The 21,161-nt window shown below is 40.0% G+C and overlaps 1 protein-coding gene across 1 annotated transcript in view; it reads left to right on the top strand.

Moving 5' to 3' along the window:
- The first annotated feature begins 1,362 nt into the window (after positions 1–1,362).
- Positions 1,363–21,161, top strand: part of ADPRHL1 (ADP-ribosylhydrolase like 1) — a 24,099-nt gene continuing 4,300 nt past the window's right edge. Inside the window, exons 1-5 of the mRNA XM_019529622.1 lie at positions 1,363–2,231; positions 7,767–7,931; positions 12,249–12,374; positions 14,743–14,883; positions 16,375–16,502. Of these exons, the coding sequence (XP_019385167.1) occupies positions 2,018–2,231; positions 7,767–7,931; positions 12,249–12,374; positions 14,743–14,883; positions 16,375–16,502 (774 nt within the window). The 5' untranslated portion in view covers positions 1,363–2,017. The remainder of the gene's footprint in view (positions 2,232–7,766; positions 7,932–12,248; positions 12,375–14,742; positions 14,884–16,374; positions 16,503–21,161) is intronic.

The following is a 21,161-nucleotide window of genomic DNA, read 5'->3' on the forward strand; positions in this document are numbered from 1 at the left end:
GAGCCTAATTTCTTTAAAAAGGTGAGGAAAGGCCCTTTCCTGTGCTTAAACTGCTATCTAATATAATGTGCTTAAGCATGACTCTTGCTATATTTTGGGTGCAAGACACTTGGAAGGAAATAAGTGTCAAACACCTCAGTCAACAACACAGTATAGTGATGTCATTCAGAATTTAAGAACAGAGACATCAAGCTCTTTGCTTTCTTGTTGAGAGAGTCTGGAGAATGAGATCCCTCTTGTTAGAAGCAGGAAATTTAAAGCACTGTCTTTGTTCTGATATCGGCACGAAATGCCTTTGAATGAAGAAGGATTCTTCCCTAAAAGGTCAAAGACAGACAAAAGACAGTACAGAAGTTTTGAAGGGTGTAAGAGGACAAAATCCATGACAAGGGTGTCCACTTCTCGGCCAAGGATAAGACAAAGGGGGAATGACAACAACTTTGCCCGTTTCTGGAAAGGAGCCTTTCATCTGATAAGGCCTGTACTTGCTCATCGTACTAGTTTTTGTAGTTGATTTTCTTGCCTCTTCTTCACAGTGACACAGCTTACCCAGCAACTCGAATGGACTAGGTATAGTGGTTAATGTAGAGGTTTGGGAGGATGCTATGTCTTGTAAATGAGACACAGAATTAGGAGTTGAAGGTGCTTCCTCCCTAGATGGCTGGTGTGATCTTGAGTAATTCCCCTGAGTTTCAGTTTTTAATTATAAAATCAAAGTTTCTAAATTCATAAACCCATTTTTGAAAACTTCTGTCTCTGTAAAACCAATAAATAAAATATTTCTACTTATTTAAGAAAATGCAAATGGTGCTTTGAAACTCATTTTTCGTCATCTGCTATAGACATGTTGGCAAAAGACACTGCTATGTGGTCTGAGGGAGTAGGGGAAGAGCCCTGTTTGAATATAAGTATTGAGTATTGGGTTCAGAGTGGTGCAGTGTCTTTCCCCATGTCATGTTACAGTTGTGGTCACATTTGTGATAAACCAAACCATCTGAAAAATACTAAGTACAAAAACCAGAAGTGTTTGTTTATCAGAATATGAGATCATTACTAGTTTAGACCTTTTCTGTGTAAACAATTGTTGTAGACTCCTAGGAAAGTCTCTCTTTTTATTCCAGAACATGTAATGACCAGCTTTTTGCCTATGCTGGTATGAAAAATGTGAAAGCAAAACAGTACATTAGTAGTTATTTTGCATATTTTCTTTACTTTGTCCAATGAGAAACAGTAAGTGAAGTAGTTATTTTTCTTGCTTGTTTAATGAATTAAACATTCTGATTTGTGGGTATAACAAGTACAACTTTTTTTTTAAATCAGCCAGTTGAATTCAGCACTAATGTTTTCTGGGTCACCAGTCTAAATCTAGTAATGTACCCATCCGTGCTTCCATTTGATACACTATAGCCATGGGATATAGTTAGAAATGTGAAAGGTCTACTGAATTTTACTTGGCTTGTAGTCCGTAACCTACAAACTTGATTCCCTTGAGGTTTTGGGAGTAGATCTGGGCTATCTCTTCTAACAGGAGACTGCTTCTAGTTTTTGCTCCATTTTACAAAGGGAACAAAATTATTACCAAAATAAAAAAATATATACATGTTTACAAGTCATTAAATAAATTAATACCTCCCCTGAAGGTATTTGTTTTTCTGAGTGTAGAGTTACTTGCACTGGATAGTTTGCGTATTCCCTGGCTTGCTTTACACTGGGTTGCAAGAATGACTTTCATTTTTGCACTTTGTTTCTTGCAAGTGGTACACTTGTGCTTTTACAGTAAACTAAAAGCCTGTGAAATCCTTGGATTACAAAATATTTCCTCACATTGGGTTTCAGACAAGAGGTAACACCTAAAAAGCCAGAAAAGGAAGGTCTTGCCTTATAGAGGGAGCTCTGTGCAGTGACACAATAGCTGATATAAAGTGTCAGTGTAACTGAGCAGAAGGCAAAGGAACAAAGAAAGACCAAGACTCAGTGGCTGCTTTAGACAAAAGGAAAGTGGAAAGTCCCTCTTAGGATGGAGAAATTTAAGGCTGCTCTTGTGCTGGCTGGGGTTGGGGATGCTCTTGGTTATCGAAATTTCTCCCGGGAAAACAATGCTTTAGGTGCAAAGATCCAAGAGGAACTGAAAGAAATTGGAGGGCTTGAGAATCTGGTACTGTCTTCAGACAAATGGCCAGTAAGTGACAATACCTTGATGCACATGGCTACAGCAGAGGCTCTCATCACAGGTAAGTAAGACGTGACTAGTGAACCCAGAAGGGAAAGAATAAACCTGTGGAGCTGCTAACACACTTACGATAAACTTTAAATAATGCGGGTGTAATGAGCTTGCAAAAAACTACTAAGAGTCTACAAGTGCTGCTCTACTGAATTATGAGGAGTATAAGCCTGCTGATGGTAGCATTATTTATTCAGCCACAGGAAATAGAAGTGTGATTTCTTAGGCTTAGAGTGTCTCCCTATAGATTTTTTTTTCTTAATACATAAAACTGATTAGAATTAGATTAGCACAATTTGTGTCTGTCAAAGAAAAAGCTTGTTAAAGAGATTCTCTGCACCACACACTGCCAAGAATAATACAGTCCACAAAAAATAAATCAATTTGAAAAGCTTTAAACTTCTCGTGCTGAAAATAATATACACAGAACACTTGCATGGTTTCTGTACATACAGAACACTGTGATGTCACGCAGCCGGTTAGAAATTTTGTCTCTTTGAATCTGAGACTAGGTATAGCACCTGGAAAGATAGAAATGGAAAGTCTTCCCTTATGCAAAGAGCTTCTCTGTCTGGTCTACAGAAAGACATTTTAAAACATACTGTAGTTTTAGCTAAAATATCAAAACAGTCACTGTTTTTAAATTTGTACTTTCTCTAAAATCACAAAAGTTTTGACCTATGTTTTCTCAAGGCAATAACAGCTATCTGTAGCTGGCCATGGTTTCTATGTCCACACTTTCCAGTTGAGTCAAGACTTTTGAGACCAGCAAGCCTTTTTCACAAAAAGCATGTCAATAAGCGGGGGGGGTTGTTTAGTAACACCTTTTTCTTCAAAATTAAGTTATTTTCTTTATCTGTACAAATGAGTCTAAAGAAAAAAAACACAAAGTGCTATTCTGTAACTGACATAAGAAGAAGTTTGCAAATGTGCTGAATTGTATGTAAGAATCATCCAAATCAATGAAATCTCACATGCTCTTATTTCACTGTTTTATCTGTCTGCTGCTAAACTGTTCTAAATTTAGTTTCCAGAGATCAGTTGAAGAGCATGTTGAATACTTCACGCTTGGCTGCTGGCTAACCAATGGTCTGAAGGATAGCTAATACACTAAAGATAAGGGCAAGATGTCAGCCTATCAAGAGGAAAGATGACTAACATATTTCTGAATATAGTCCATGATCAAGTGCATGTCATGTTTTCTGCTTCTTGAATTCTAAAAAGTACAAATGGTATCTCCTACATCTAACAAGTCTTGTAGCCGTATCAGTTACGCTATTAGTAAATTATATTTTTGAAATACAATGAGCACAGCTGGTGTGTTTATAATGGGGGGGGGAAAAACTAACTATAAATCAACAGCAACTCTCCTGCACTTTTGTTCTCGCTGACTGGAGAGACTACCGCAGCAAAATACATGGTTTGGACTAGTTGAAGAAATTGTAAAGCGGGAAGGAAGACTTTTTAATTAAAATTCTTCAGTTTATAGCCATATTTTTAGTAAGAAAGCAACTGTGACAAGTGTACCTTGTCTTGCTACTTGAAGAAACACAAAATCCCTGTTATGCATGTCTTTAGTACCAAAAAGTGTAAAGGAAATGGGAAATTGGGCTTGATTTTGACTTCAAACTGTTGATGTAACTGCAATAATAACGCTGGAGTATGTAAAATAGGATCTCTTGGGCTGAGTTAACTAACATTTATGTTTCTAACCTATCTTTTATATGAATGTGCTACTCGTAAACTAGTTTCTCAGGCCCCCTCTACACATTACAGGTATCACAGTTACTGAGTTAATTGCACAAATTACTTTAAGACCAGCTACACATGCAAAGTAGCTATCATGTTGTAAAAAGCTCCAACCAGCTGTAAAATTAGACCTCAACAATGTGTCCTAACTTCATAGCTGGTTGCTACTGAGCTTTAATTCACATGTGTAGCAGGGGGTGAATTAGATCCCATTACACATTTACCTGCCATGTGTAGAGAGGGTCTCAAAGATTAAAGAGCAGCACTGTGGGGAACTCATTGCATAGGAGAAGTTTCAGGCTATATATAGGTAGAAGTGCATGATTCTTAGTACTATGTCAAAAATTTGAAAGATGCCTTGGCCCCATAAAAGTGAAACCTTGATCAAGAAATAAAACTAAAACCCTCAACGTCCTCCCAGCTGTGTTAATAATGGCAAGTGCAACAAATTGTTGTGGCAAAAACATTTTAATTGTTCTTCCTTCCTTTCACCATTTGAGTGTGTTATTATAAAGCACTTATGGTAATATCCTAGGGCTACAGATGGGCTTGACTGTGCTGCTCTATGTCAGGTATCCCCAACTCATGGCTTTCAGACAATACTTTGCCTGCATGACCTTTCTGAAGTTGCTTACAGCAAATTATAAAGTTAAAACTGAGGTTAAAAGGAGGAGCACAGTATGAAATGGCCAGCATTGCATTTCTTGCTCAGGTTTGTTGCTGCTTTGGTGGAAGTTGTGGGTCTGATCTAGACCCTGTACAAACATAAAAATTCAGATAAAAACTGCTCTAAAGACCCTGTAGAAAGATGTGCTGCTGTAAGATGCTCAGGGCTCGGGACTGTTGGCAGCCACGCATAGCTCTACTGACTTGGACTCGCATGTACGTAGATGTGTCTGTCAGTGTGAATCAACAGGCAGGACCTGGCTTCAGAGTATAATGTTATTCTAACAGCTGAAATACTTGAACTGGCTGGACTCCTATAAAGCACAAAATACAACTACTGAGGCTAAGTGGATTATCTTTCATGATAGGAGATCCATATGAATGTTACTGATTCAAGAATCTGTATTTCTGATGCAAAGTAAGGTGAAAAGATGGAATCATGAAGCATAGTAACCATGATCAGTTCTGATACTGCATCATTCTTATGCTACTTCATTTCCCCTCCCAAAAACAAACATAGGTCTGATTGTCTTAGCATAATTATGCAAGGAAATAAGGATTTTAAGAAAGGCAATTGGAGAGAGAGCCAACTTTTTTTATTAATTTGCTTAGTATTATCATAGTAAACAATTACTTCACATTTCAGTTGCTCTTGTAACTCCCTCCTGGGGAAAATGATAACTTATTCCTTTTTACTCAGGCAGTAGTGGTAGTTCTTATTCAAAGGTGAGGCCATTCTGAATTGAACTAAAGGTCCATTATTGGTTACAGCTACTTGAAACTGGCTAAACATCCAAGTGTAAAGTCTGATCCACTAACAAAGAGTAAAGAAATCCTAGGAGCTTTTTCTGTTGTGTTTTATTGCATTAAAGGAGGATCAAGATACCTACCCATATTACTAGTTCCTGCCAACAGTAGGAGACACTGTAAAGCCATCACTAAAACTAGGAAAGCCTTTTCCTTTCTGATTTGAAAGAAGAATTTAAATAATCAGACTTCAGTTCTGAAAAAATAAAATAGTTTTGTTCCTAGTGCACTTAATTGCAAACACACCTAATGGAAATGTTCTTCTCTGTGTGTCTATAGCTAGAGTAATTATGGTGCTATGCTGCTCAAACAGTCCTAAAATGTTCTGGAAGGGGATATGTATGATTCATAATCTATAAGGAACATTTCTATCCACCTTCTGTATTACATCTGACTGACACCTATGACTGAAATGATTTTGGTGGGCGGGATGGCTTGCAGAAAGTCATGTTTCTTTGGAAGTCTGAGTGGTATAATTTATATATTGCATATGGAAATAGGAAATAATATTTGTGTCTCCTCCATTTTTTTCCCCCCACATGTTACAATATAACAAAGGAACAGCTCCGGGTTATGAACCTCCATAACTTGTCTTTAAATTGAGTCTCTTCTATTAGTCTCAGGAAATATCCACTGACTGCAGTAAAGAGGCTATTAAAGGAATTTTCCCCTGGGAATGCCTGAGGCATGTGATTTTTTTTTTTTTTTCCCCCTCTCTTTGTTCCTTAGTATATGTCAGACATAATCAGGCAAATCCTAAAATCTTTACTTAGTCCTTAATACATAAAATAAATAGATTAATTTTTTTAAAAATCAAATAGAAGCCAGTGGAAGCTCTTCTGAGTTGGAACTAAAGGGAGATTCTGAGACTCTTAACTCATATTAGATATGACTTTTTTTATAAATAATCCTGAAGAAATACAGTATATTTCTGTATTACTGTAGTACTGAAGAAATAGTGTATTATTATTCAATATGGTGAGGATAGTAGAACTGCGTCCCCAGGAAATACCTTGAGTTTTAACAGAAGGACCTAACCTGAAAATGTAGTTAATCACTGTTTCAGAAAATGAATTGCTGATAAAATTGCAAAGCCGGTAAAGACTTATTGTGATTATTAATAATCTCTTAAATTTTGAACAGAAGATCAGGGTCCTGAAGAAACAAAGGCCCAGGGCCTGTACCGAATAACCTACCATTCTACATAAAAATTATAATAAAAATATATTTTAAAAAATTATCTTTGAGGTTAGAAATCGGTAATTCTTCAAACAGGGAAGTGCGGTCTTAAACTAGAGCATTGTTGGCAAATAAACTTAAAGGCTGGAGCTTAGCAATGACCTGATAAGGAATGCCTTGCATTCGAAAGCTTGTCTAACTTTATATCAACTATGCAGTTGATCCAGTAAAAGAGATTTCCTGCCCCCCACCCCCCAAAAAAACCAAACAAACCCCATCTTAGCAGCCCATTACACCTTGCAGCTCACTTTAACAGGACTGTTGTGTGCTCAAAGTCAAAGGCTGCCTATATGAATTCTTGCGGGGCGGGGGAGGGGAGTGAGGGGTTGTTTTAATTGGAGCAGTTCCTGGACAGCCACTCTAATTAAAATGGCTCACCATCATGTGTATTATGCCTCTGCATGTTTAAAAATGGCCACAGGTGTTTTATCTAAATTTCATTTGGCTTAATACACATAACAATGAAGGGACACTGGAGGGTCCTAGTTAAAACGTGGAGAAGACTCAATTAATTGAGCTGCTCCAATGCACTCTAATTAGAATGCGAGCAAGCACATGTTTAGGCAGCCAAAGACGCTGCCTGTGTCTGTGTGGATCTCATAACAACAGTTGCTAAAAGTGGGGACTCCTTTATTTTTCAAATGAAGGGAATAAGAGGGAGGAAAAAATACAAGCAATTGTCCCCTTCTATAGCCAAGGTAGCCATACCACAGCTCATGAGCCTCGGGTGACTCTTGGGTAGTTTAACTATTGACAGTGGAGGGAGCACAGCTCCAAAATTGTGTCCCACTGCATGTCAAGTTTTTAGTTTGTTGGCTAGGATTAGGAAGTTCAGCCATCCAGCCCTATAGTGTATGTACCCTGCTTCTGTTGCTTTGTTTTGTATTTTAGTCCAGAGATAGACTCAGCATGCCTGCTCCGCAATTGTTTTCAGGGCTTCTATAAAAGTCTTTGTACATTTACCTGAATGAGAATTTTAAAATGTCTGGTGCCCTGTGTAGTCCTTCCCATTTCCCCGCCCCCACGCCATTTCGTCTTTTATTTTGCTTACTTTAATAGTCTCTTAATGCTTTGTTCTGAACAGATTACTGGTGTTTAGAAGACCTATATCGTGAACTGGTAAAACGCTATGTTGATTCTATTGACAAACTCCCAGGGAGACGGTCAGACCCTGCCACCATTGAAAGCTGCTCACAGTTAAAGCCGGATAACTATCTCCTGGCTTGGCACACACCATTTAATGAAAAGGGTACAGTATTTTGGGTCATGTGTGTTTGTCAATAACAGTTTTTGTAGAGTTAGAAATTCAGGGAAAGGGTCATTCCTTTTTCCTGCAACAAACAAGAGGATAGCTTTGTAACAATTCCGTATTTGCCTGCAGGTGGCAAGTGATCTGCCAGGAATTCCTTTGTAAGGCACACTGTCCTTTTGTAAATCAAGCCTGTCCTATTTAACATCTATTTAAAGAGAGATTATACATGATGTTATGCCTCTTGGTCTGGATTTTTGTCCTTGATTTGCATGTTGATTTTACAGAATATTTTCTGCCATGTTTCATTTAAGTTTCAATAGTTTTTTTTGAAGTTCTATATGTGATACTGTCTAGAAAAACAATGTTGTATTTGCAAATGAGATTCACATCTAAAGGAAAAGGTTAGCTAGCAAAGTGACTCTGCTGCAGAAGAAAAAATATGAATATTATAACTATTATATTTTTCCTTCAGGTAGTTAAAGCAAAATATTCCATAGAATAATTTATTCTTCACTGATAATCCTGCTATCCTCTATAAAGAGACCCTCTAGGATCTATTATGGCTCTCTATTTGTGACTGTTTCATTTAATGATAAAGTGACTCTAGTTCCTTAAGGTTAAATAAATTCTCTCCCAGCGCACATGAAGATGCCCATGCATTCATAGTTTATTTATCCTTAATGAACTGGAGAGTTAACTTATCAAATGATATTTTAGTAGTGTTGTATTATTGCTGTAGTTATGATCCAGGGAATATGGAAGAAGCAGGATTTATTTTGGCAATATCACTTCTTAGATTAGCTATGCAGTTGGAAGAGATGTTAGACAAGCTTTCAAGTAATACAAAAACTTGTCTAAAACTTCTCTCAACTATATAACTGGTCCAATAAAAGATATGACCAAAAAAATCCTACTTCTTATTAAATAAAGTATTCACAAGGAGACACACAATTGTGATATGCTACAAAGATGTTGCCCTGAGGTGATGTGATGCTATCACAGTCATGCATATCAGCACCACTCTGACATCACACACTGATGCAATATCATGACAAATACACTGCAGTGCAATGCCGTGAATATTTTTGGCACTCAGTCCTCTTTGACAGAGCTGGAACCCTCCCTCCCTCTCTGCTTCTTGCAGCAGCTGCTTGGAGAGAGCAAAAAGAATTTTAGCAAGTCTATTCCATTCACTCGGTACATCTCGCTTCGGCCTGCATACCTGTGGGTTGGGCAGTGTGGGCAAAGACCCTCCAATGGGTGCTGTGTGCACTGTGGAAATTGACTGGGATGCTGAACTCAGGTGAGGGTCTGCCTTGTATGGCCCCGAGAAGATGCATGTCCCTCTAGCAACAGCACTCGTGCTAGTTTTTAGGGTCTGTCCAAATTTCAATGTGCGTAACTACATATTGGCTATCTAACTTTTTTTTCCTCCTCTGATTCATTTGGATACAATTGTTGTAAGTCATGTTGTATGTTAAGTAGTTGTGTATTGTTGCTGTGTGCTGTCAAACAGCTGCTGTGTTCCATTCCAGTTGTAGCAGAACTACATCACAGGATGAAATGATTCCCATATTACAGGCAGAATTGTTATGCCTGTAGTTAAGGGCACCTGACAGTTTCTGTTTTAGGACCCCATTTTCTGCTACTTATAATTTGCCAGACTTTTAGCAGTTTAGGTTGAGCTCTTCCGTGCTTTGTGTTAGACTCGTTTTTTATTTTTTTTGTCAACGTGTCAATAAAATAGTTCAGTGGTCTCTGAGATGGACATTATAGGAAAAATGTTCTTAAAAGATATTCTTAAACTCTTAACAGTGTAAACAAAAAGCTCCAGTGCCTTTTTGGAGTCAGTAATGTGGCTTTTGGGTCTGTGAAAATCCACTAAGTGGAGTCTTGGGTACCAACATGGTCCAAAGATTGTCTCCTCTGAGCATGCTCCAGGCCATGCCTGCAGGGCCACAGATGGTCTTTCCTTGAAACTGCTCTCCACCAGCTGTAGGAGGCATCAGTGTCACTGAGGAACAGAAGTAACCAAGCGAAGCACTCTCATCCATGGTCCTAGTACTGTCCTTTTAGGTGTCCACACAGTGTGGAGAAAAAGAAGAAAACAGTGTAAGTTATCTGCAGACAGGGTTGGAAGCAGAGGGGACCAGTTGATAAGGCAATGATAGCAGAATGTATAGGATGACCTGGCACTTTAAGAGGGGCAGGCAGCCCTAATGCAGAAGGCCAGCTGTGAGTGTGTAGAAAATAATAAGAGTACCCCTTATTCCCTATGGGATAAGCCTCTAGAAGCTTAAAACCCAAAAGGAGAGAGCACAGAGCAGCAAACTAGGGGAGTGAACAGACTTTGCAGGCAGGAGGTGAACTAGAACCCAGATAAGTTTGCTACCAGGAAGGAGCAATGCTGCTGTCCTGGGGCAGAGCCAAAGCCCCCCTCTTGCTGCCCAGAGAAGGGTCAAAGGCTTTTGTTTGCTAGTTTGTTTAGTGCAAGGATTGTGTCTTGTATTTTAAGGACTGACTGAGGAGCTCCTAAGGGACATTAGGCAGATTCCCTTCCCCTGCACCTTTTCAACCAGAAGAGAAGGACTGAAGGCTTACAAATGCAGTTGAAGATTGAGGAGTTTAGACTAAGCATAGAAAATGCTGAAAAAATCCCAAGGCAGACAAAACTCTTGGGGTAGAAGCGGTACTTTTTGTTAGGCCAACTACACAGTAGCAAAAATAATTCTTTCTTTACAGGCTTTTTGGCCCAAACACCCTTTGTCAGGCAGAGAAGAATTCAAAGATTGTAAAAGTTCTCTACCTAGTAGAGACCGGCATTTGAGTTGCTTTGCTTTTTTCTGATGCCAGTACTGGACATAACAATAGGAGTAGACAAGTTAAAAAGTCATTTTAATGGAAATTTTCAAGTTGCTTAAAAGAGAATCTCAATTTAGCTTACATTTTTATAACACATTTCATTCAACAGGATACCAAGGCAGTTCAGAAACAACCTGATAGAGAGCTTTTACAATTTTTGAATTCTCCTCTACCTAATGAAGGGTGTTTGGGTCTGAAAGCTTGCAAATAAAGACATTTTTTGCTACCTTTTAGTTTGTCTAATAAAAGATATTGCTTCTACCCCAAGAGTTTTTATCTGCTTCTGCTTTTTAGACCAAAACGGGTACAACCTATATCCCTGAAAAAATGCCAAATATTTTTTTAAAATCGGGTCCTAGTCATCTCTGCCTGGGTGATCAGAACTAATTTTTTTTTCCTGGGCTTCACTTTACCACTGGTAAAGTAGAGATGATACAACAAATCAGTGTGTGGTGGCAATCAATTGATTAATATTTGTGTGGTATGCTGATATTGTACTGAGAATAGTGTCGCTCCATCGTCTTTGGAACCAGGTTGATGAGGGCTGCTATTAAATCTTTTCTCTCAGTCCTCTTCACCAGACAAAATAAGCCCAGTTCCCTCAGCTTCTCCTCACAAGTCATGTACTTCAGCTCCCAATCCATTTTTGTTGCCCTCCATTGCGCATCCATCCTAAGTGCAGGACTTTGCACTTCTCCTTATTGAACCTAATTTGTCCAGTGGAGGGCAATGAAAATGATTAGGGGCTGCTGAGGGTGCATTCCATCCCATCTTCCATGTCGTTGATGAAGATATTGACCAAAACCAGACCCAGGACCACTTGCGACCAGCTGCCAACTAGACATTGAGCCATTGTTTACTACCCTTTGAGCCCAATGATGCAGGCAGTTCTCTATCCACCTTATTGTCCATTTATCCAACCCATATTCCCTTAATGTTAGCTCTTAGTTTTCACTTTTTTGACAATGGGCCCCCTGGTACCTTTTAAAGGCACTCCAAGGTGCTGAGAGGATCACTAACCTAGCTTATGCACTAAGGCAGGCATCCTAAAGAGAAACTAGGGTGTTATCATGTAATTAAAGACTATATGATCATGCATACAATGGGATTGAATTAAGTTTGTTCAGATCACTTGCATTCAGGGATTTCCCGAGTGCTGGAATTTGTAGCCTTAATTTTTTAAATGTAGGGTATTTTCTAAGGTAATAATGTACAAAAATTTTGTGAACTGTCTTGAAGTCCTGTTGAATAAAATACTGCACTGAAGTGTTCTATGTAGAGGCAAAAATCCATGTGCATGGCTGTTAGTCCTGAAGTATGTTTTGAATGATAGATTTCAGTCCCTTAAAAGTTATTTGAATTACTGTAATATGCTTGTTTCATGTGACATTCATTATATTTGTATACGATTAGTTCCTTTTTAAAAAGGCTATAATTATGTTTTTAATGTAGGTTCTGGATTTGGAGCAGCTACAAAAGCCATGTGTCTAGGTATGAGATACTGGAAGCCTGAGAGGCTAGAAAGTCTTATTGAAGTGAGCATTGAATGTGGCCGAATGACTCATAACCATCCTACAGGTAACATCCACTGGAATGAAGTTGTCTGGAATGTAAAAGACTGATTTTTAGTTTAGAGAAGACTAGCACAGCTCCCAATAACTGTCTTGTCAAAATCTGCTGTATTTGCAGACTCCAGGGTCCTGGTTTGATACTTGCATGCAGTGAGGTGTGTGTTAGATACACATCCATGAAATCTCTAGCTATAGAATGGCTAGAAAACCACTTGAAATGCCTAAACAATTTGCTTGTTACTTTCATGATCAAATTTAACATTTGAATTTATCCAGATTTCACTGTTTTGGAGGTAATGATATCTTTATTTTTATGATTCTTGCCACAGTGATCATTTTCATATGGTTAGGAAGGGAAACAAATTGGTTGGTTGTCAGGATATTTCCAAATCTGTGTGGCTTGAAGAAATCAGACTTAGCTAAACCAAAACAAATGTAGCATTCTGAAAGATCAGCCGTTCTGTTTTGACATCCTTGAAAAAAAAAAACATATCCCCCCCAACAGTAAGTGCCATCCTTGTTATTGTACATTGCCTCTCCCTGATAGCTCAAGGAAAGAACATAATCATGTCATAGTTAGGGAGCTGAGACGCTTCAAAAATAATGAATGGCAAAAAAATTGTTGAGGAACAGTAAGTATTAAAGCCCTGATCCAACAAGTTGCTTAAGACACAGACAGAAGTGCAGGTCCCCAGTCTAACTTATATAGTGCTTCACAGAAAATGTGATGAATTAGACTGATCCCCCAAATAACATCTGTTGGGTTGGAAGGGTGAGGGTTCAAGCTCCAATATGGAGTTGATACAGTCAGAGACTGCATGTTGGCAGCCTCTTCCCAGAGCCCTCTTCCCCCTCCCCCCTCCCCTCGCTATCTTAGGATGGTAGGGCAGGAATGGAAAGGAGAAGGGACATGAGGGTAGCCTCGGGAGGCTCCCGTCCACGTGCCTCCACTCCAACAGCAGACTGGTAAAATACCATCCTGAGCTCCCCTCTCTCCCTTCTCCCTCCTCTCCCATCCTGAGCCAGACCTGGGGGCAGGGCTGAGCTGCAGCAGCTCGGCTGCCCGGGCAGACACAAGTTAATAAAGGCACTCTGCTTTGAAGTGCCTTCATCTGAATCTTCATACAATGAGGGTTAATTTGTCCTGCAGTCAGTGCCCTGCAGATGTGCTCTTCTGTTAGGGCACAGCTGCAGAACACTTTCAAGGGGCCAATTGCACAGCAAATGTAATTTCTGTCTGCACCTTTTAAGAGCAATGCTTGGCTTAGACTGTGAGCAGTGATATTGATTTGCATCCTTGAAGTTAAGCATAAACTGTAGTGCTTTGCTTAGTTAGGTATGTAAAATGACTGGACTGGTTTCAAAACCTTATAGTGAATTTTGTACTCAATATTTTTCCTGTATTTAAAAACTACCTCAAAAATCTCAAGCAGGTATAAGAAAACAAACAAATAAAGCTCTGACTCAACCAAACGATGAGTTTAACTTGAAAGAAAAATAAATTCTTGACCATAGTCAAATGTTAAGAGTTAGATGCAACCATGCAACAAAATTTACTTGCACAGTTATCTCCTTAAGGCAAATAAAACCCGAAGACTCCTGACCTGTTACATTTAAGATGCAAATAACAGGGTAATTCTGCCTTAAATAGCAATGAGGCCAAGTGTTCAAGTCAATTTAAGGCATGCCAATACAGTAAACAAGCCACAAACCTATTCCACATATTATATGCAACAATTTTGTGGCTCCTTAGTATCATGCTTTAAATTGAACATGTGGCTGATCATGAATCAGATCCCATTAAACTGAATGTCTGTCAGCAGTCAAGTAAAATAAAGCATGCATAACAGCAATGTAGAATAGACTTCAGTAGAAACAATGATACACCTAATATCTGCAAGTTGCATGAAGCCAGTTAAATCTTATCTAACTCTACTCCAGCTATGCAGTTGGTCCAATAAAATATATCACCCTGAGAAATCTTTGCTGTTTAAAATGTAATTGAACTGCTTTGTCCAGGTCAGTTATTTAATGCGACTTAAATGAAAAGATTTTCAGTATCACACAAAGCCATCATGTTTATTTACATAACTCACATAATTACATAAATTTCTGTCATATTATACCAAGGAAAACAGGAGCTCCCTCATGTGAAATAAGTTGTTACCCAGTAAGCACCACACAGCAGCCAAAAGTCTGACTGTGCCATGTGCCAGCCTGTAAATAGACAGATTAGGTAATATATATTTGTTAAACAATCCTAGAGCTATGACACACCTAGTAATAATTTCACTGGGGATAGGCCAAGGATGTCTTCATTAATACCATGGTAGAGATACAGGTGGTAATTATTAATGCCAATTTATTCACTTTAGGCTTTTTAGGGTCTCTGTGTACAGCCCTATTCATATCGTATGCAATTCAAGGAAAACCATTAGTACAGTGGGGAAGAGACATGATGAAGGTGGTTCCAATGGCAGAAGAATATTGCAAAAAGACCATTCGACACATGGCAGGTAACTAAAATGTTTTTTAAAAATCAGCTATAACCATACCCAGTAAATTTCACTACTCAGCTATCCTGCTTTTATTACTTCATAGTCTGTCCTGTGTCTGCATGTTGTCTTCCCACCTCATCTGTTTATCCTGTAAGCTGTTCAGACAGAATCTTATTTTTATATATTTGGGAAGTTGCCTGCCACACTGGTGGCAATATATAAAAAGTAGAAGTATAACAATAACCATAAGCTTTATAGAGTTCATTACAAAATAGGAAATATACTTGCAAGCATTTCAATTGTAAAATGCATGCTGCAGTTCAAGCTGTTTCAGCTGCCCTACATCAAATTATATAGGAAAACAAACTCGCATGATCACTATGATCAAAATCATAGCTATTCCTAATTTTCCAGTGGAAGTCCCTAACCCAGCTGAAGATGCATGCATTAGGTAAATCATTAATTCACTCTTTGTCTGGATATTAAAATCTGGGTTGTTGCTATTCTGTTCACATATTTGGGAGGCATCCTAGTTATACTGCTGTATAAAGCAGTTGAATGAAATAGGACTGCTGAAAGAGATTATTTTACTTTACCTGAGTATATAATACCTTTGTGCTTAATAGCTGCCTACTGACTGTTTGCCTAGGATCATTGTATTTATATCAGTCCTGTTCCAATGTGAACAAATTGGCATAACTAGGATGTATCTCTAAAAGTGAAGCAAAGAGGTTTTCCATCTTTTCTAAAGAGCTATGGGGGATGGTTATCAAGAATGACGAGACTCCATAGAAAACCCTGCTTGGACCATTCAAAAAACAAAAGGGTTATCTAAGTTATCTAATTGTTCCTCTGAACATGACAGAACAAATGGGAAGGCTTTCTGAAATGCACAGAATGCTTTTAGTGGAACCTGTTCTGCTTGGAGGTTATTATTATTCTTTAAGCTAGTACTAGGGACAGCAGGTGCGGGATTAGCATATATAGGTTTCTCTTTGACTTGCCTTTACAGAAGGGTCCTGTCACTCTATCCAGGGTGAACCCACCGCTGTGTAGAGATATGTGGGGCTCCTGAAGCATGCACTATGTAACTTTGGCATTGTGGAACCTAGTGCTATTTTGGATTCAAGGAAAGAATTTTCTGTATCGAGGTCTAATTTGTTCTAATCATTAGTTTACTTTTTCACTAAGCATTCTTATTCTTGTATCATGCTATTTATTTTCAAGTTGTAGGAAATTATTATGGTAACACTAGTTCTTAGTTTTTAATGGCCTCCCCTCCTTTTTTTCTTTTTCATGTTTCCAACCTGTTAGTACTCGTGTAATAAACCAAATACTCAGTTTTGATCCTTTTTTAAAAAATACATCACTTGTATTGTGTGAACTGTTAAAGTTACATCTCTGTAAAAATAACTAGATCAACACTGTTCTGTTTTCTCTACACATTAAGTGCACCTGAGACTCTGGTCAAGGTGGACTATTACTTTATTAATTTGCTTTTATCTTCAGAATATCAGGAGCACTGGTTTTACTTTGAAGCCAAATGGCAGTTTTATTTGGAGGAAAGAGAAATCAATGAAGAAAATCAGAATAAACCAAGCTTTCCTGATAATTATGATGCAGAAGAGAGAGAAAAGGTAAAAAAATAAATAAATTGCAAATGTAAATTTAAAACGTTCTCAGGTAAAGTCTTTACTAATAGAAACATTTCCAGCAATCTGAAATTACTTATAAATGCAGATGCTTCCTGAGTGATTCTTGTGTCTTTGCCAAGAAAAAAAACGTTCCACTGTTGTTTAACCTGTAGGGTAACATAAATGGTTTCAATGTGAACATGTGGAAAAAGATGCATGGAGGAATGCAGTAGGTGAAAATATCATGCTAGCCAGGTATTTCAACGTCCAGGAAATGTGCAATATTGAGAACCAAATTGTAATGAGAAATAGCTATTAAAGATGGAAAAGACATAGAAATTACAGTTTTAAAAGGTGCCTGATCGTCACTAAATTAGGTTGCCCTTAGAAAATTGCCATGTGGACTAGGTACAGGCTTTCAAAAAGCTCGAGGCAGAATCAATCTAAGTTAACACAGTTTTTTGTAAGCAGCATAGTTTAGAGTGGTAGTGAACAGAGCGCACGTTTGCCCTTGGGTGGAGTGTGTGGAAATCTTAGACTGGATTCTGCCATTTTTAAATCAGTCTGTGTGCTGAATTTCTGTTCTGTTACGGGTGTGGACTAGTTTCCAATCACTTATACTGATATAAGTGTAATGTCTGTACCTGGCATTTTAGTCCACTTGTTGGACCACTTTCTTGTTCCCTTCACTGATTCTTCTCCAGTAGTATTTTACTACTTTCCATGAGAACCTATTTCATAGTCTTTTTTATTTCTCTTTAAACCTGCTACTTCTAGCTAGATCTCCTTGAACCAAGCTAAGAAATGCCTCTCCTTCCTTGGTGTTTACAACTTTCCAACATTTGCAGACACTTCTCATGTTCCCCATTTAGCAGCCAAGCAATAAATATGCAGTTCTTGTCACCTTTCCCCATAAATCAATCCTCCCAGACTATTCTGAGAAGTAACTGTGTAAACTTTCTAGGGGCTCAAATATATGGTGAATGATGCCAGTAAAAGATGGATTGATGATGAATAATAAAAAAACACCTGTGTTCTGTGCACACACAGAGAAAGGTTGCATTCAGTCATATTTTCTTATTTTAGTGCCAGTAAGGTTTTTACTAGTTTTTGCTCCTGCCAGTATTATAGAGTCAACACAGCTATTATATGAGAGACTGGCGGCGAATAATATTCTTCCTCACTTATTACCAAGAAAATAGTTGACAGGATTCAAATTACAAGGACAAATTCTGCCTTCACTTACACCTGTGTAACTATGTTAGCCCTACAGAGCCTTTGATAATCATGCACCTAAAGAAAGATCCTTCCTTAACTCTGAGTCCAGGCTTGTCAGCAGGACTGATGGAAAATTTCCATTTTTCCTGGTAAATTGAGTATATTTAATCTTGAGTAATGGATAGAAAATGCATGTAGAAACTGTGTAATTTCTTTTCAAAATAAAATTGCATTTGATTCTTTCCTGCACGCCTTTCAGTGTGCCAGTTGTGTATTGAACTACAGTGGTGTATCCTTCTTTAGCAGAGGTCAGCAATCTATGGTCCTGGGGCTGGATTGGACCATAAAAAGATTGGATTCATTCCAGAGTGGTCTAATATGGCCCAGGTCATACAGAGGATTGGGTAGCATGGAGCTACATTGAGCCACCAGTCCCTTCCACAGCAGCCTCCTGCTGTTCTCTCCTGCCTGTGCTTACCTTGCTGCAGAGGGTCTAGGTATTGGCAGCGAAGGTGAGAAGGCAGCTTGAGGTCTCCAGGATCAGTGGATAGTTGTAGCCAGTGACAGGGAGCTAGATTGTAAGCTTTGGCCTAGGCCGGGAAAATGTTGCCAACTCCTGTTTTGTGGTGCACCAATAAAGAGGAATGTGCAAGGCCAGAATGTCACACTAAAAATCTGGGTGCATTTTTTTTTATATGGAAAATCCCCATGTGAATGTGCACACACTAACTCCACAAGCTTTGTATATTAGGCCCATACAGCTCAATGAATTTCTTTAAATAGTTTGCATAGACCCTTTTTATTCATAAAAATAAATATGCTTCAGTTCAGTAAGAAACAAAGAGTTCATGTTAGATAAAGGGCTATTTCTTAAATCTTCAAACCACTCAGAACCTTGGGGAGTAATGCAAGGGAATTAACCCTCTCTGGCTGTGTCCACATGTGCATGGTCATTTGGTTCCCTGGGGACAACTAGCAGCGGCACACCTTGTGCCACTTGCCCTCTGGGCAGTGGCTGATTTAAGATTTATTGGGGCCCTTGGCAAGCAGAAAATTGGAGGCCCCACACACCCAAGTGGGGACACCAGCAGGGGGAGGGGCCCCTTCCCCTCCTGGTGCTGCTGCTGCCAAGGGCAAGGTGGGCCTTCATGTCCCATGGGGGAGGCTGGGAGGACCCAGCTGGACTGGGTGGCACACTACTGCCTCTTCCCACAGCTCTCTCCGCACCCCGCCCCCATGACTGGAACAGAGTGAAGCCGAATGGGGTGAGGGTGGATGTGGGCTGTCTGCTGTGGGCTTGGGGCTCTCTGCCCTGCTGCCTTCACCTTGGGGGCCCCACACTGGCTGTATGTCCCCTGCCCACCTGGCAATGGGAAGCATAATTCATCACCCACATTGCTGCAGGGGATGGGCAGAGGGTGTGTGGCCAGCGGGGCCCCTGGGTCGGTGCACACAGTGGCGGGGAGCTGGCCCCTTTCTCATTTCCACTCTCCCCACCCCCCCTGTGGTTGCTGGATGAGCTGCCCATGGCTCTATCCTGCTCCCTGACCTGGCCCTGGGTCCAAGGCACCACCCTGGCTGGGCACTGCCTCCAGCCCCTGTCCCACTCCCTCCCTAGCTCTGGGGCCTGAGGGCCTCAATCTGTCCCTGATACATCCCTTCCCTCCCCCACACCTCTTCCCCTCCATAGATCTACCTACAGGGAGCTGCTCTCCATGCTGTCCATGAATGTGCATGTGGGCCCCCATGCCCCTGCATCCTGCTTCTGGCAGCCTCAAGCAGGACCTCTTGCAGACTGGAATGCTGCCTGCCTGCAAGGGGAAACCCACCATTTCCTGAGGGAACTCAAGCATCCAGGGGCCCCTGGGCCTTGGTCCCATGGGCCCATGTATTAATCTGCCTATACCTCTGGTGTACAGCAAGTTGCCCCAGGTGGGGTAGGGGAGGCTGGGTCCAGCACAGAGTTGGCTCCAGCAGCCTTACCTGGGGTTCTGGGGCCTCCCAGGGCTGCAGCGGTGGCAATCCTGCCACACGGAGCCTAGCTAGCAGCAGTAGTGTGGCTCCAGCCAACTAGGCTCTGGTTTTGAGTGGGGCAGTGTGCTACTTCACTTTTTTTTTTACCCCTCCCATGGTTGTTTTTTTACACCTGAATATCCAGGGGTCAAAAAAAAGACCCCCATGCTGCTCCCTTGCAGTGTGGAAAACAACTGAATGTGTGGTTTGTGGCCATACCACACAGCCATGCTCATCTGGATATGACCTCTGAGGGCATAGATAAATAGGCAGTGGGTATATATAAGACAAGTTACTTTACATTTAAGTTTGGGTGTTAAAAAGAGTGTTACATAAACTGTACAACTGGAAAGAAGGGGAAGTTCCCTCTTGCTCTGCGGCTTGGCTCTTGGAGCACTCCTCTCAGGCTGTCAAGATTCCACGGCTGGACACGTTACATGATGAAGATTCAAAACGTGGGAGAGCAAACAATTATTCATGCAAGGAACTTAGGATGCATCCCTGTAGCGTGAATTATTTTCTATTGCTTCAATTCCATAATTATCTGTTCCCAATCTAATAATTTTCAACAGTGAAAGTGAAGAGCTACTACATTTGTGTAGAGCATTTAGGTACCTTCAAAACTCAAATGAGTGACATCTGAGATGTCTGCAACTTGCAACCAGCATAGCACTTCTGTGAATAGTCCTTTTGCTTCCAGTGGGACTATACATGTGAGTTAGTACTACTCCACAGGAATCGGCTAAAGCCTTAAATATCTGCACACCTGAACAGAAGCCTTACATTCTGGTGTGATAGGATCATATCAGCAGATGGATGCTGCTTATTGCTTACAAACATACAAACAAAGAGGAAGTGAAACTGCATTCCTGCCTCAGATACTGTCATCTCTAGCATAGACGTTTGTGTAGCAGGGAGGGGTATAGAATATAAATTTATGAAGCTGAAATGAAAACAAAAGCAAGAGGAGGTTTTCTGTGCGCCACAGAACCTAACGGTCAAATTTAGCTCTGGAAAAATTCAAGTTACCATCTTGTAATCTAAGGCAAAATACAGGCTTGCAGGCTATCTGGTAAGTCAAATGCTTATTATACTGTATAAGAGGAGCAGGTGGATTTTGTTACACTTGGGAATTATGGACAGGCAAAACTTGAGTCCTGCATGGCCCATTCTGAGAGCCCAGGTCTTTTTGTTGCTGAAAAGGAAATCTGCCTCTTGCACTCAGAAATAATTTTCATTCTCATGCTGACCAGTGTTTATAGGAGCAGGGGCAGAGAAGGGTCAGAAAGAAAACTTAAAATGTTCAGAAACTGACCCATTTTAAAAAATGTATTGATGAAGTCCAGTTTTGGGCTCCACAATTCAAAAAGGATGTGGAGAAGCTTGAGAGAGTCCAGAGGAGAGCCACGCGCATGATCAGAGGTCAGGAAA

The sequence above is a fragment of the Crocodylus porosus genome, unplaced genomic scaffold (genome assembly GCF_001723895.1).
Source record: "Crocodylus porosus isolate Cpor-Errol unplaced genomic scaffold, CroPor_comp1, whole genome shotgun sequence".
NCBI classification, from domain to species: Eukaryota; Metazoa; Chordata; order Crocodylia; family Crocodylidae; genus Crocodylus; species Crocodylus porosus.